Source organism: Cyanistes caeruleus, chromosome 7 (assembly GCF_971803275.1).
Source record: "Cyanistes caeruleus chromosome 7, bCyaCae1.hap1.1, whole genome shotgun sequence".
Lineage (NCBI taxonomy): Eukaryota > Metazoa > Chordata > Aves > Passeriformes > Paridae > Cyanistes > Cyanistes caeruleus.
This window is the reverse complement of record NC_141707.1, coordinates 32,472,492-32,487,325: the sequence shown is the minus strand read 5'-3', so window position 1 is coordinate 32,487,325 and position 14,834 is coordinate 32,472,492. Positions and strand designations below refer to the sequence as shown.

General features: G+C 44.2%; 1 protein-coding gene across 4 annotated transcripts in view; it reads left to right on the top strand.

The window, feature by feature from the left end:
* The first annotated feature begins 779 nt into the window (after positions 1-779).
* The window catches only part of ESYT3 (extended synaptotagmin 3), a 31,566-nt gene continuing 17,511 nt past the window's right edge, over positions 780-14,834 (top strand). Inside the window, exons 1-6 of one of the 4 annotated variants that reach the window (XM_086896378.1) lie at positions 780-1,177; positions 6,978-7,019; positions 7,867-8,001; positions 8,504-8,580; positions 13,733-13,799; positions 14,376-14,465. In XM_086896378.1, coding sequence (XP_086752504.1) covers positions 908-1,177; positions 6,978-7,019; positions 7,867-8,001; positions 8,504-8,580; positions 13,733-13,799; positions 14,376-14,465 — 681 coding nt within the window. In that variant the 5' untranslated portion in view covers positions 780-907. Of the gene's footprint in view, positions 1,410-6,977; positions 7,020-7,866; positions 8,002-8,503; positions 8,581-13,732; positions 13,800-14,375; positions 14,466-14,834 lie in introns of all 4 variants that reach the window. The other 3 variants (XM_086896381.1, XM_086896379.1, XM_086896380.1) reach the window with 3 other exon arrangements.

The window sequence follows — 14,834 nt, the reverse complement described above, 5'->3', positions numbered from 1 at the left end:
TTGTGCAGCCAATATCAAAAAGGGGCCACAATAAAATCTGGCATTATTCACTGATGTTCCAGACTTATCCATTGAACAAAGAGTGGAATTTGCCTGATCCAGGGAAAGCTGAAATGGAAAACACAGTGTAGAACTGTACAATTACAGCCTGTCTATTGTAATAGACATGTATATAAAGATACAGAATTAATATTGCTAATGGGAAAGCATCTCAAAACATGTCTTACAAGGAATGGCTAAGGGAGCTAGGTTTACTGAGTCTAGAGAAGATTTAGGGGGGACCTAATCGCTCTCTACAATAACCTGACAGGAGGTCATAGTGAGGTGGGGATCTGTCTTTTCTACTGTGCCTGCAGTGAGAAGCCTAGAGGACAAAGGCCTCAAGCTGAGGCAGGTGAGATTCAGATTACGTGACAGAAAAAAATTTTCCCTGTGGTCTAGGGGTGAGAGTGCTGGATTGATGGTTGGACTTATTGATCTTAAAGGTCTCTTCCAACCTTGATGGTTCTATGATTCAGTGATTCCATGATTATCTGTATTTCAGAATCTAAACTCCCACGGCATCCCCATCAAAATCAAAAGAGGACGAGAAGAAAGTGCCAAAGAAGAAGGAAAGCAGCAAGCGTCCAGAACCAACAGGTGTTGTGTGCCCCACGTCGCCCCACATGCAGCCGTGACGATGGGTCACAGTGCGGCCGTCTCGCCGCCGGAGAGCGGAGCGGAGCGCCCCGGGGTACCGGGCTGGCCGGGAGGGCGGCGCGGCGGGGCGGGGCGGGGCGGGGCCGGGCCGGGCGGGCGGAGGAGCCGCGGCGGCGGCGCGGGGAGAGAGCACTCGGCAGGGGCGAGCCCGGCTCGGGCTGTGGCGAGCTTGGCTCGGGCTGTGGCGAGCCTGGCTCGGGCTGTGGCCATGCACCGCGCGGCCGCCCCGCGCCCCTCCGCGCTGCCGCGCCTGCTGCTCTCGTCCGCGGCGCGGGCGCTGCTCTGGCTCGGCCCCGTGTACCTGGCGGGGTACCTGGGGCTGAGCGGCAGCTGGGTGCTGCTGGCGCTGGCGCTGTGGCTCTGCTGGGGACTCAACCGGCGGGGGAAGCGCGACCGCCTGGCCGCCGCCTTCGCGCTGCTGGAGAACGAGCGGGAGGCGGTGTGCCGGGGCCTGGCCGCCCGGCACCTGCCGGCCTGGGTGAGTGAGTGAGGAGCGCGGCTTCTGCCCCGCGTCCCGCGGCGCCGGGGATGCTGCCGGTCCCCGCGGTTCCGGGCGGCGGGAGCGGGACAGAGAACGGCGTGTCCCGGAGCGAGCGGCCGAAGGGCTGGCAGTGATGCCTTGGGCCGAGCGGTAACGGCCTTGATTTTGAAGTCTTGCTGAGGAAAAGCGAGGATTAAACTAGAAGTTGTTCTAGCCCAGGAGATGTGCTGTAAGTGGGTGTGTAAAATAGACTGATGTATCGCCAGAGACACCTCCCTTCTAATATATGTTGTTGCATTGCAGGTATTTTGCTGTTGAGGATACTTATTTTAGACTTTCTCATCCAGAAAGCAGATTTTCTCCCCTTTTGTGTCATTTGAAAACAAACAAAGAATTCATAAATAGAATCTATTCCTACTAAAAACCCAAATATTTACTTTTAAGGAGTCATCTCTGGATGGTACGGAAAGCCAACCCCTATTTGTTGATCACATTTGTTTCTAGTCGCTCTACGTTTTCAAGAAACGAAAATTTCTGCCTGCACATTTTATTCTGTGTCTTGTGTTATCTATTGGGCAGCTGTGGTTTGGCTAATGGAAAGGATGATGAGGGGCTCGGGTCCTTTTTCTCTTATCATCATTTACTTAGCATTTAAAAATCTGTCAGGAACTCGTAGGGAAATACTTTCATTGTAAAGAGTGTTGCATAGAAGCATTTACAATAGGTAAACTTTTATATAGCCTACAGCACTTGGCTCTCCTTAATTCTGTGGGAAATGAAGGCAGCTGGCAGTTCTGAGGAGTGAGGCCAGGGTCTCCTGCCAGGGCTGATGCAGCTCCCTGCATATGTTCCCTCCCTCCAGGCACAGAAGTCTGTCTGTGAATGAGGTTTCTGCTTGTTTGTATTGACAGAGCGTAAAAAAAACCAATTCAGGGCATTAATGAATGTGGTGGTGTCAGCTCTTGCCCTGATGCTGTGAGAGCAGTGTTGTGTTTTATCCTCAAGTGCCCTGAACCATTGTAACCAGAAATCGAGCCTCTTAGTCACTGTTGAAAAATCAGGCTTGCTCCCACAGAGCACACAAATTCAAAAAGTTCCATTAGGTTTTGTGGTTGAAAGTTTTAGGCTTCATTAGTGTGGGAGCAGGTGGTCCATTATTGACTGCTCTGTACTTGGCCTTCACAGGGCTGCAGGGAGAGCACTCTGTGCCCCAGCCTTGGAGAGGTTTGGGCAAATGGGGAGACCACTGAGATGATCAGGGGCCAGAGCACCTGGTGTCTGACACTGCTGGGGCTTTTCAGCCTCCTTCCGGAGAAGGGAAGGTGTAAGGGGTATCTCATTTCTGTCTCCCACTGCCCAGCATGTGCTCATAGAGATGGTGGAGTCAGACCCTTGCCAGAGGTCTGATTTGTGACTTGTGATTTCTGGGACCTTACTCCTGGAAGGCAGGATGTAGGACCTAATGATAAAGGGGCTGCATGGCGTGCTTTTAGTTTTATAGTTGTAGTTAGCTTTTTAGTAATTTAGTTTTATCTATATCTATCACTTCCTTTCCTTTCGTGTGTTGGTAACTTTTGCTCATCAGCTGGGTGTTTGCTTCCACACTACACTCATCCTTGAGGCTTTTTAACTCCTCTGCTTTAATTTTCCTTCCATCCCCATCCTCTATTTGATCTAATTCTTCCATGTGCCCATCTTGGAGGCTGATTCTCACCTGATGTCTATTCAGTTTATTCTCTGTGGAGTTGTCTTATCTTTTGTTTTTGCCTTTCAGTGTTCATAGGCCTTCAGTTGGGAACTCTAAAACTGTCTGCTGAGTTCTTCTCTCATACAGAGGTGGCAGTAGGAATACAGTTCAAGGGGAACATGGCTTGGATTTACAGTGTTGTAATCTTAGGAAAGGTTCTGAAAGTGTAGAATGATGGCAGTGTCTTGGGATTCATAAATCTCTGTTTCTTCATGTGGTTTGTAATAAAATGAAGGGGATCCATCCAATGAAGAGTTAAGAGCATAATTGATTGTGCTGTTGGCTAAAAATTGTTGTCCCTAGAAAGTGACTTCTTTAAATTGGCTCAGGTTCTGCTCAGTGCTGGTATCAGTTGTTAGGAGATACACAGAGTGCAGCCTTTCCTTTAGGAGGGATGCTGGGAGGGTTTCCCTGATCTACTCAACCATCTGTTTTGGGGAATTTGCAGGATTGCTTTGCAGCACCAGTTTCTTGGCTGAAACCAGCCAGTGAGTTTGGAATAGACACATTCCTGTGCTAGACAGTGTACGTGGGTAGGCTGTGCTTCCTCAGGAAACCAGGCTGGAAATCTGCTCGTGACAGGCACAGTCAGATCCATGTCTTGGAGAGCTGAGACCTTCTGACTTCAGTACAAGCAGGCATTGCTCAGAGCACAGGTAGCCAGGCTTCCGCCTTCATTCCAGCCCCTGGGGCTCTGGTGACTGCTCTATGTTGCTTTTGCCATTGGTTATCAGGCTGCACATGGCAGAATCCAAGTATGCTGCATTTCTTCCTGATGTTAAACTCCTTTTACCGGGCACAATACTGTTGAGTACAGCACTTTTTAAAAGTTGCCTTTTAAGTCCTTGTTCATGCAAAAGCCTTGTTTACACTTCTGTTTTTCCTCCTGTATCAATAGCTAAAAAATCCTGTTTTTTAAAAAGAAACAAACAAAACGCCCAAATCCCCAACAAAACCCAAAACAACCAAACAAACAAGCAAAAAACCAAACTAAACCCTGATAGATAGATTGCTGTGTTGTATTTGAACAGAATGGTGCTGTTGTGTCAGACATGGGTTTTGTTGATGTTGTGATCCTTCCTGTGGTTTGCTCCAGGGCAGGGTGGAGTCATGTGGAATTTACAGATTTTCTTTACTTGCTAGTAATTGCTCCTTACCTAGCGTTTTTGATCTTCAAAGCTCTTTTCAAATGCTAAGTAATTTTTGCTGCGTTCTTTAAACTTTGGCAACAAGTATGCCTGCTTTTGTAGATGGGTAAAACTGATTCTGATAGTGGGACTTGCCCAAGGCTAAAGGATTTAATCTTACTCTGTTTTAGTATTAACTTTGGCACCTCTTGGTGTCTGGTTCTGGGCTTAATAGGAAGTGTTTTGGGCTCCTCCTGCCTGTGCTGTACAGATGAAAAACTCGGGGCAAGATCTTGCTGGTGGGGCTCTCACCAGTAACAAGGATCAGAATTGAGTCTGAAATCCAGAACACATGGTTCAGAAGCATGGAACTGCAGATGGTTTTATTTTCAAAACATATTAGGATATGTTAAATTCTTGGAATAAATGGTTGGGTTAAGAGGAGAGCTTGGTGTCTCTGGGCTGAACTAGCCATGTGACATGCTAGCTAATATGCATGTTATGGGGATATTCTGTGGGTAGGAAAGGATTTGCTCAGAGCTTATGTTTTACTACACAGTGGATAATGCAGTTGCAACACCTGGATACCAGGCTCTGCTTCTTCACAGAACTGCTCATTTAGTTCATACCATTGAGTGGAGCTGAACTTTGGTATTGAGAACCCACTGAAGTTTGGTGGCCTGTCATAAAGGGCAGAAAGCTAGTTTTCACCAGAGTAGTGTAATCAGCCAGTTTCTGTGGTGTTTTCTGCAAGCCCCGTTGTGTCAGCCCAGGAGCCCCTGGTGGTCTTTGGTTCCAGCCTTTGAGCTCCAGCAGTGCCTTTCCTTCCATCTGTCGGAGGAAACGGAGGCACCAAGTGCCTGGGTAGGAAATGGGTTGCAGACACCTGAATGAGGAGGTGTCAGGGGGGGTGGAAATATACCTCAAATGTCTGCTATCACAGCATCTGGGGTGTGACACAGCGCAGTGTGATTCATTGCAGTTGCTTTGGGGGTTTGCTGTGAGCCGTCCATGGTTCAGGTGTCTGTGACACAAATAATAAATTCAATTTTACTTTTTCTTAAGGTGGGTCTACCTATGGCCTCATTCTCATGGCTTTTGCCTTTTTCCTGATGCTCCTTTATGCTGTTTAAAGTCTCTAGGAGCCTTTCCTCTAGTAAATAATCCCAAAAAATTTTAATGATTTATAATGGTCCACATTTTTCCCCTACACCTATGAGCTGTCTTTCTCACTGGGAAGGGGTAGCCTAACTGTTGTCCCATCCTTTCTTTTGGGTCACATCCCTTTCCTGTCTGTAAAGTGTTTTGAAGAACAAGCTCAGCATTCTGCTTCCATCCCTGCTCTATCCTTCCTACATCTGATCCCAAGCTGTGGAGCAAGTGCTGCAGGATGTTGGGGCTTGGCAATTACACTGGAGCTGAGAACTCAGGATTTATGTGCCTTGGAAAAGGCACATAAGGAAAAACCTTTAGATGGAAGATGGAAGGCTGGCAGGTAAAGTGGAGGTCCCCTGATTCACATAATCTGCCTCACTGTAAAATGTCAGCAGCAGTTTGTCTGTTGCAGTTGATTGTCCCTTCTGGTGCTGAGATCTTGCTTCATTGCACAAATAGACCTGTGCAGGCTGACATTTCAGTGGGCTTCTATTGTCTTATTTAATGGAAAAGTTGCTATTTAGAGCATCAAAAGAAATTTCTTATAAAGAATATGGTAATATTACTTTGAGGTTTTTTAATGGGATCATTTGAAGCATTATTTTAGCAAGGAAAATGGGCTCTTCAGCCATATACGAAGCTGTACTAAAAAACAGGCTACTGTCCATTCCATCCAAACATCTCTGAGCACCTCTGAAAGCTGTAAGGAACAGTAAGCCTCTGCCTGAAAAGTGTAATTCACAGCTCTTGTAAGAGGAGGTATTGTCCTACCCAATTACTATTATCAGACTAGATGATAGTCAGATTCCCTTTGTATTCAGGTGCTCTAATGTCTATTCTGAGAAGTAGCTGCAGTGTCCTTCCCTTCTGCAGTAACCTGCTACCAGCTTGTAACACCAGCTGCAAATACCACATCCATAAGGCTTTAATGTGTGATTGTAGTATGGTGATTGTAACTCTTCACTCAACGGCTTCTTGCTGGGGTCTGAGAGATCACTTACTTGAGAGTGGTCTCATACCCAGTTGTCCTGATGGTGATTAAGCAAGTCATCACTTCAGGGACCTGGTGGGATTTTGTAATGGACATATACACTTGTTGGCATTTGGTGTGTCTAACATGAAAACATGATGTATAATTGACTCTTTCATTTTAATTACTAACCCAACCATCTTTAAAAGGTCTGAGAGGTGAAAACACAGGATTGTTACACATGATAGGGTATGCTAATAGGCTTGAACTCTTAGAGGGCTTCTTTTTCCTGAAGCCATTGGCACCATGTTAATATTAGTGGAGAAATGCTGCCACGACCAATAAGCTGAGTTTCCCAAGCAGGTTCTTGTATTCTAGTGTGGTGTCCTGGTTAGGGCGAGCGAGTACAGGAAACAGGTCCTGCACAGCTCATGATCTTATAGGGAAGTAGGTTCTCGTGGCTTCCCAAGGTATGACAAAGGGAAGGATGAGAAATCTAATGCTGCTTTACATCATGAACAGGATGTGACACTTGCTTTAATCATGTAAATGTGCCTAGAGGCATGCTGATACATCAGTGCACGTGGGTTCTTTTGCCTTTAACTATTCTTCACTGGCTTATTTGCATTTTACAATTTTTCAAGGAGGTAATAAATTATAAAGGATGTATGTATGAAGGCAGAGGGATCTCAGCTTACTCTTAACACTTGTTCCACACTCCATGCTATCTTTTGCATGTGTTGCAGTGTGCTCAAATAGATGGCATGTGACACTCACTTTATTTTTCTTTGCATCCAGGTTCACTTCCCTGATGTTGAACGAGTGGAGTGGCTGAACAAGGTGAGGAGCTCTGAACTCCAGCTGGGGAGATCACCTGCTCTGAGCTGCATCCCTCCCATCCAAACTCTGTGGGACAAATCTGAGAAAGTTATCAAATTACTACAGTGTAGCTCAGTTGTATCAGTGTCTGTACTGAAGTATGGAGTCACTAAAGTGTGGGGTTGCCACAGTGGTTGAGAGCCAATGTGAGCCTGGTTTATACAAGTTTGATAAATTCAACAACACTTCATTCTGAGAATAAAAAGAAAAAGCAGGTGTTTGTCTATATATGGACATATACATATGTATGTTATTATTATTTTAATAAACCTAGTGGTATCTCCTCTTAGCAGGAAAGTTCCCAGAAAGCACTGAGGCAAATGCTCCCATCAGCAGGTGTGGTCAACCTCTCAAAGCAAAACAGCTGAACTTGCAAATTAACATCCAATGACTATCCTCTTTTTTTGGGTTTTTTGTTTTGTTTTTTTTTTAGCAAATTTCCTTTTTTAATATAAAAGCTCATTGTAATCCTTTCTAAATAAACCTAACTCCAGGGAACATTGTTACACTGGAATAATTAGGTACTATTGTACTTTAGAAATTTAACCCTGGGCTTTGTTGGCTTCTGTGGTTAGGAGCATTCTCTATGGTGCTGAAAACTCACCCTTCAGTTACCAAAACAAATTCCAGTTCTGAGGAACAGAAATGGATCCTTCCATAAGGATGACTTAAGTGCACAAAGTTGACTTGGTATTTTAAAACTACAGATATTAATAGCCAGGGTTCTGTAATGGGTGTGTCTGTTTCACAGCAAAAGGTGTCTTACTCAAAGAATCTTCAGTGTGTACCTGCTTTTGCCGTTCTTTAGGTCCTTGTACAGGCTTGGCCATACTTTGGAACAATCATGGAAAAATCATTTAAAGAAGTTCTTGAACCAAAAATCAGAGCAAAGAGTGTACATCTGAAAACATGCACCTTTACCAAGATTCACTTTGGCGAGAAGGTAGTGGGAATCTTTTGTAACACTTGTGGTTCACTCTTTTCTGAAAAGTTTAGATGCAAGGGGAGTGAGATGTTCAGCCCTGTAATAGCTTTGCTCCCTCCTCATGTTGACTTGAGCATCTTCACCATGAAGGAAGGATCATATAGGAAAGACACACATCTCTTCCCTCTTGCTGTCAGTATCCTGGGACTGGAGACAGAAAAAAAAGGCCGTATATATGCTTATTTCTGTTGTACCCTTGCAACAGGAGTTTTCATTACTCTCTAAGGCTTGCAGAATGGCCTAGGACTACTTGCAACCAGCCCTGTGTTTGAGGACTGCCAAGGCTGTTCTGTCTTTAAAGAAAAAAAAAAACTACTGGTGTACTGGTATACTCATGCAGTTTTGCAAAGTATTTAATTGATGCTTCTGTGCTCAAATTCATCAAAGTGAGTAGGACTTCTCACTTGCACTTAGCTTGACAGATGTTGACTATATTGTATCTTGTTTGTCTCTATTTCAGTGCCCTAGAATTAATGGAATAAAAGCCTACACCAAAGAAATTGATAGGAGACAAGTTACCCTGGACCTGCAGATCTGGTAAGGTTGCATCATTGATATGTTGATGGTTCTTAACTTACTGCCTATGTATGAGTCATGCTGGACTGGGCATGGTGCACTAAGATGAGCCTAGAATGATATGAGATAATCTGACTTCCAGCTGGATGTCCTCATTTGTTACAGAAGTGAAATGTGCATCAGTCTCTAGAGCAGAAATAACCTTCACAGCTCCAAGTGTTACCTACTCTGGCCCATCACGGATGCCATGGATATAAGAATGTGTCCTTTGGCTTTGCCGTTTTTGGCAGTGAGAACCGAAGTATTCAAACTGTGTTTCCTGTTCTTAGGAAAGCTCTGAGGTCTGGAGGTGCTTGGTCTGTCTTGCCCACTATGGTTTCTCATTAGTCCAACTTCTCCAGTTTTTCCAGAACTACTTGCACTACTTATTTTTTAATTCCCTCCTCTAGATTAATCCTCTCTTTTAGTCATCATTTTTTCTATGTGCCATCCAACACATTTGCTTTTTTGATTACAGCTGTTCTCTGAGCAGAATACTGCCTCTAGCTCTATTAACAACAACAAAATTAGATAAAATATTTAATACCTCCAAGGCTATTTTGCATGAGTTTTTATGCTTTGTTAACATCAGAACTATTGCAGAAGTAAACTCTCTCTTAGTTTAGCCCTGGAGAATGGTATTGCTGGGGGATTACCACTTGCATGCTGCTCTGTAAGTTTTAGTGGGTGACTGAGCTGCCTAATATAAATGGTTTTTCATGGTAGTGCCAGGAAAAAGCTGTGAAATTACGGACTGTCTTGGCAACAGCACAGAGCTCCTCAGAACTGTGCCTGCTGCTTAATGTGGTAATGGCATGGCAGCATCCTCAGCCCTGGCAGAGCATCATCACTCCCTGTAAATTCACATGCTTGATTTTCAGTCAGGTGTTTCAGTGCTGTTGGCAAACTGCTCTTTGTAATACCCAGGTCAGTGTTAGGGCCTTTGGCAAATCATCTCTGCTTTCCATGTTGAGATTGAGAAATCTGATGCCTTTTAAGCCTTGCAGAAGGTTGCTGCTGATCTCTGCTAAACTGCTTCTCCCACATGTTCATTTGCACTGTCTTTTGACAATCCTCTGCAGAGGCATTCCGTCACCTCTGCATTCCTGTCCTTCTGGAAGACCCTTCAATATCTCCAAACTGGCTAAGCACTTCTGTTCCTCATGCTGGTGCTGATAATCTAACCTGAGCTGATGGCATCTGATAGCCCCAGTATTTTCTGCATTTACACAGGAGTGTGTAGTTTGCCTTGCTACTCTGGTGGGGGTCTCTTCTCTAGGGCTGCATTAAGGCCTCAGCTTCACTTGTGTTCATATGTCAACAGCAGTGTCTGCAGCTAAGCTGTGTTGTGGATCCTGCAGTGTCTGCAGGAGATTGTTTGTTGTTTTCAGGAACAGGGAGAGGCAAATGTATGGTCAGTGCTATTATTTACCTGCCTTTTTCTGGATTACTGATAGAACAGGGTTTTTTGCTACTTTAGAGGAGATGGAGCTGAGTTGCCCCAGTGTGAGGCTGCCCTTCACTCTACCTCTTAGTCACTGTACTGGTGAGGTTTAAATGACTGATCTGTTTACAGGGCTGTGTGCCGGCATCACAGCACTGGAGAAGAGAGTAATGTGCTGTGGGTGCCTGTGGGGTGCACTGTGCAGTGCTGCCACCACAATGACTCTTGGGTTAGGTTTCACTGCTCTGTAAATGTTTTTTGCTTTCAGTCTCACAATAGTACAGGAGGACAGATTTTTTTTCCCTCCAGTTTTATCAAGAAGCCAACTAGTTGCTGAAGCCCAGAGACTTTAATTTGACATGGAGAAAATGCAGGAAGAGGGTAAGAGTAGAAAAATCCTTTTATTCTTACCCTTACTTTGTAGTATGGAAGCATTCGTGTAGTTTATTAGCCACTCATAGACATGTGATCCATGAAGACCTTTGTTTCACCTGTGCTCCTGATCTCACCAACATGATGCAGCACTGAATGCCATGGTTCATCAGTTCTGTGCCATGAGAAGAGGAGCTTCTCTTCCTCTGTGTTAAGTTTGTGGTATCACAAATTACATCCTTTGCTTTGAGAAGTGTGAAAAATAGCACTTAGAGGTCCCTTATTTGTATGGGCTGTAGCTGGCAACAGAGTCAGGGATGCAGATCTGGCACTGCATGAAGTTACCAAAATAACTTGAGAAGCTGCTTTACTTAAATCTTGGCTGTAGCATCAGAGCATTGGGAATGGTTATGTAGAGCACTGTCCTATTATAGTCTTGGCTGTCCCATGCAACAGGACTGTATGCTCCATTTTTCAAAATGGGAATTGTCCAAGTGCATCTGCTTGACTTCCTACAGCTGCTTTCCTTTCCAATAATTTTTCAGCTGCCTAAGCTGCTGCATAGTCATATAATCATAGGCTGTAATCATCAGAATTTCCAAGTACTTGAAGGCACTATTACCTCCCTAAAAAACACCTTGCAATCCAGTTTCTTCCCATTTTATTAATATGATTTAGTTTTCATTAACATTTTTCATTGGAAATGTTCTGAATTTTCTTTTGCATGATCTTCTGTGGCATTTACAGTACATAAGATGTCATAGGAGAATAGGTTAATAATTGGCATGTGTAAAAATTCATTGATTGCAATTTACTTTTAGAAGAGAATCTCTGACTTCCTGTCAAGTTTTGAGAGCTGGAAGAACAGTCTCTCTCTCAGATGAAAGAAGTCAAAAGAAATGTGCAACAATACTTTGAGCTTTAGTGGAGTTTGGGATAGCTAAGTTTGTAGGCTCTTAGAAGAAACTGAAAGCATTTTGGAAACTGGTCAGTCTGGAGCAAAAATGGATACCTGCCCCCAGAAGCCTGACTGGATAGGGAGAGGGGAAAGACAGAGGTGATCTGGCTTTTCTCATACTCTGTGTTGCCTGGTTACATTTTCTACATCTCTCTACTTTGTGTAATTCTGTGTGTTTGTCTCCCAAGTCCAAAGGCAGACTAAGCATAGTCTGTGTTACAAAGCACTTGAGAAGGTTTGGCCAAAGGAGGGTTTCAGTATGGGGGGGCATGAGAAGATGGGGCCCCTGGGCAGTTACTTTACAGGGGGGGGAATTGCCCAGGCTTTTTCTAAAGGGACATGCAGACATCCAGGTTAGTTAAACTTGCCAGCTCTGGTGACACCCCTGCCTTCAGCCACTGAATTGCCTTTGTATCATAAACACTGGGCCCAGATTTTCCAACCAAGTACAGAGGAGGCACAGATACATGCACTTGAACAAGGTTCTCATCCACAGCACAGGCACATCTGTATCACCTTGTGCTACAGGTGATGTAGGAGAGAAACAGGTGATTCTTCCATCCTCCACAGCTGGGTAAAGCACAGCCCTGTGTAGGCTGGAGGGGCTCAGCCCTCAGCTTTTAAGTGTCAAGTCTTGAGTTTGGCTCAGGTGTGCTCTGGGGCAGGACAGCAGAGAGCACAGCAAGGTTATGCTGCACAGAGGAACAGATGGAAGCACAAGCAGCTGGGACTGGAAATGAGGAATAAACTAAAGAACAAAGAGTTCATCCTTCCTACCAAGCACCCTGGCAGGGGGGTGATACCTATATGAGGCAGACATAGGGTAATTTAAGGCTCAGGCTCTGATAAGACTTCTCTGACATCTTTACTGGAGAAAAGAGACATCTAGAACTGAGTGGGAAGAGTTTTTGACTGTGTGGAAAGGTAGAAACACCACAGCTCTTACTTGTTATGTTAGACACTTGCAAAAGCTGACTTAAATCCTCTTGGACTAATTACTGCAAATTAAGGAACTAATTTTGGCTTCTCATTTAGAATTTTATTGTAACAATGCTCTATTAGCACCCAGTGTAATTACCTGTAAGATAATGTCAAAACTGTAGAAGTTAACAAACATAAATAAGTTTAATAATGTCACTAGCTTTTAAGAAAGATTGTCTTAATTTTGGCATGGTTTATGAGGTTGGAAATAAGAAATGAAAATGATGCAACATTAAAGGCTTTATTCTGTGTGTTATGAGCTCCTAAAATTCTGTTAGGTGACTATCTGTAGACAAATACACAAAGAACTTTGCTTGCAAAAGTGGAGGCAAATTCACATTGTTGCACAGTCCTGGCACATTTTTTGGGGGTGGGAGGGAATCTGTCTATGTGCAAATTTGAATTTGTGGCAACTGCAGCACTATTTGCCCATATACATGTGGTCAGAGCAGAACTCCTACCCTTTCCCTTTGATTATGGAGTGAAGTTATGCAGGCAGCAAACACAGCACATTCACTGCTGCAGTACCTTTACACCCTGTTTTACCTGCAGGGTGTTGGTGTGTCTGCAGCTAGAGCTATTTCTCAGAGGGCTGAAAGGGAACTTGGTAGCTCCCTTCAGTTGTTTTCTGCCAGAGGCATCAACAGATCTGTGAGGTTCTGCTCCCTGGGGAGTGGCTACTGGTTTCTGCATAAGGTGATGTTTGTACTTTTATAAAAGTCTAAGGAGCTTTCCAAATTGCCAAAGTACTGCATTCAGCTTTTGCTTTATTTAAAGCCTGATGTTCTCCATGGCAACTGACCAAAATCTGATCTAAGTTGTTGTCTTTGAATTCAGCCTCAAGGAAACCAGGTTATTTTTAGTGATAAATTTGTCCTTCAAGTGAGTTTTGGGTTGTGGGCAAGAGCTGATCTATGGGCTTTTTGGGTGTGGGCAAGGTGGGAACCCCGTAAGTAATAGCAGAATGGCTCTGCACCACCTTGGGAACTGGGTCGCCAGGGTGTGTGCTGGGATAAGGCTTTTGGCAGAGAAGGGAGCAACTGGGCAATTGCTCTGACCTTGGATTTTGAATAAGCATCTTGGTCCCCTTCTTGGAGCAAGCTTGCTTCAGCCAACCACTAGTGTTAAGAATGGAAAAGTAACCTGGAAATACAGACATTGCTTCAGTGTTTTACAGGTATATCAATATCCCTGCAGGGTTTCTCTGGTGAAAGATCTAACCTTTGTTCAACTTCCCTTTTTCAGTCGCTTGGAAATCCATCTCTGCCTGTGGGATCATGTTGTCAATCCTTAAACTGATTTCATTTATACTTTGTACTACCCCAAATTTCTCATGGAACTATTGCAAACTGTGGAATAATGTGTGAATTTTCTTTCAGTTACATAGGGGACTGTGAGATTCACATGGACATATCGAAATTTAATCTTGGCGTGAAAGGTGTACAGGTGCGTGCAGTGCTAACATTGTCTGTTCAAGGCTATGTGGGGCAGGAGGTAGCAGCTCCCAGTGGGGAGGTCATGACACTTAACTGGGAAACCAGCAGCTATCAGGCTTGGAATGATTGGCTTTTTCTCCTTGTTCTTGGCTGGGGAAATCATGATTTCCATGGAAAGAACTTAAATACAACTTCTAAGTTTTGTAGCGTGACTTTTAAACAAGGTCAGTGCTGGAGCATTGAGTATGTGTGGGCCAGCAGCTGCCTACCAGAGTTCAGAGGAGCTCAGAGTGTTGGTAGAGAACTTCAGAAGAACCATGATGTTCACAAGCTGATGTAAATTAAACCAAGAACCTGTTCTTGGAATGCTCCATTGTATGACAGGATTGCAGAGAGACTCTACAAACACAGAAAGCATTATCTGATATCAATAGCAATGGTCTGGGGGGAAAAGATTTTGTTATTAAATTCTAAATAAAATTACTTCAAGAAGAATTTCTAAGATTATCTCCATCACTGAAAAGCACAGTTTTGAAGCTGCATCTTGAGAGCACCTTAGCCCTGAGCTTTCCTGTTCTGTTTGCAGTTGTATGGGACGTTGCGGGTGATCCTGGAACCGCTCCTAACAGATGCACCTTTTGTTGGAGCAGTGACCTTGTTTTTTATGCAGAAACCGGTGAGTCAGGAGTGAGCTGCTCTCTGCAGGCTTCTTGCTCTTTAGTGCTTGGTCTTTGGTGAGTGACACAAGCTGTCCATAACTGTGAATGCCTCACAGTTCAGGTGCTTAAATGACAAATTGTTCAGTGTCCCTCTTGAACTCCGGGAGGATATGAATTAATTTGCTCTATACTTTTGTAGTAGTGCCTAAACAGTTACTTGCTTCCCTCTAAGAATGGGAGGACTGTCTTATGGTGGCAACACAGGAGCTGTTTCTTCAAGGTTTCTGGCTGGTGGATCTTCCCATTCACAGATTTTAAATACAGTCATTTTGGAGACCATTCAAGTCATGGTTGCCTTTTGAAAGCTTGCCTGTTTAAGGTCATGT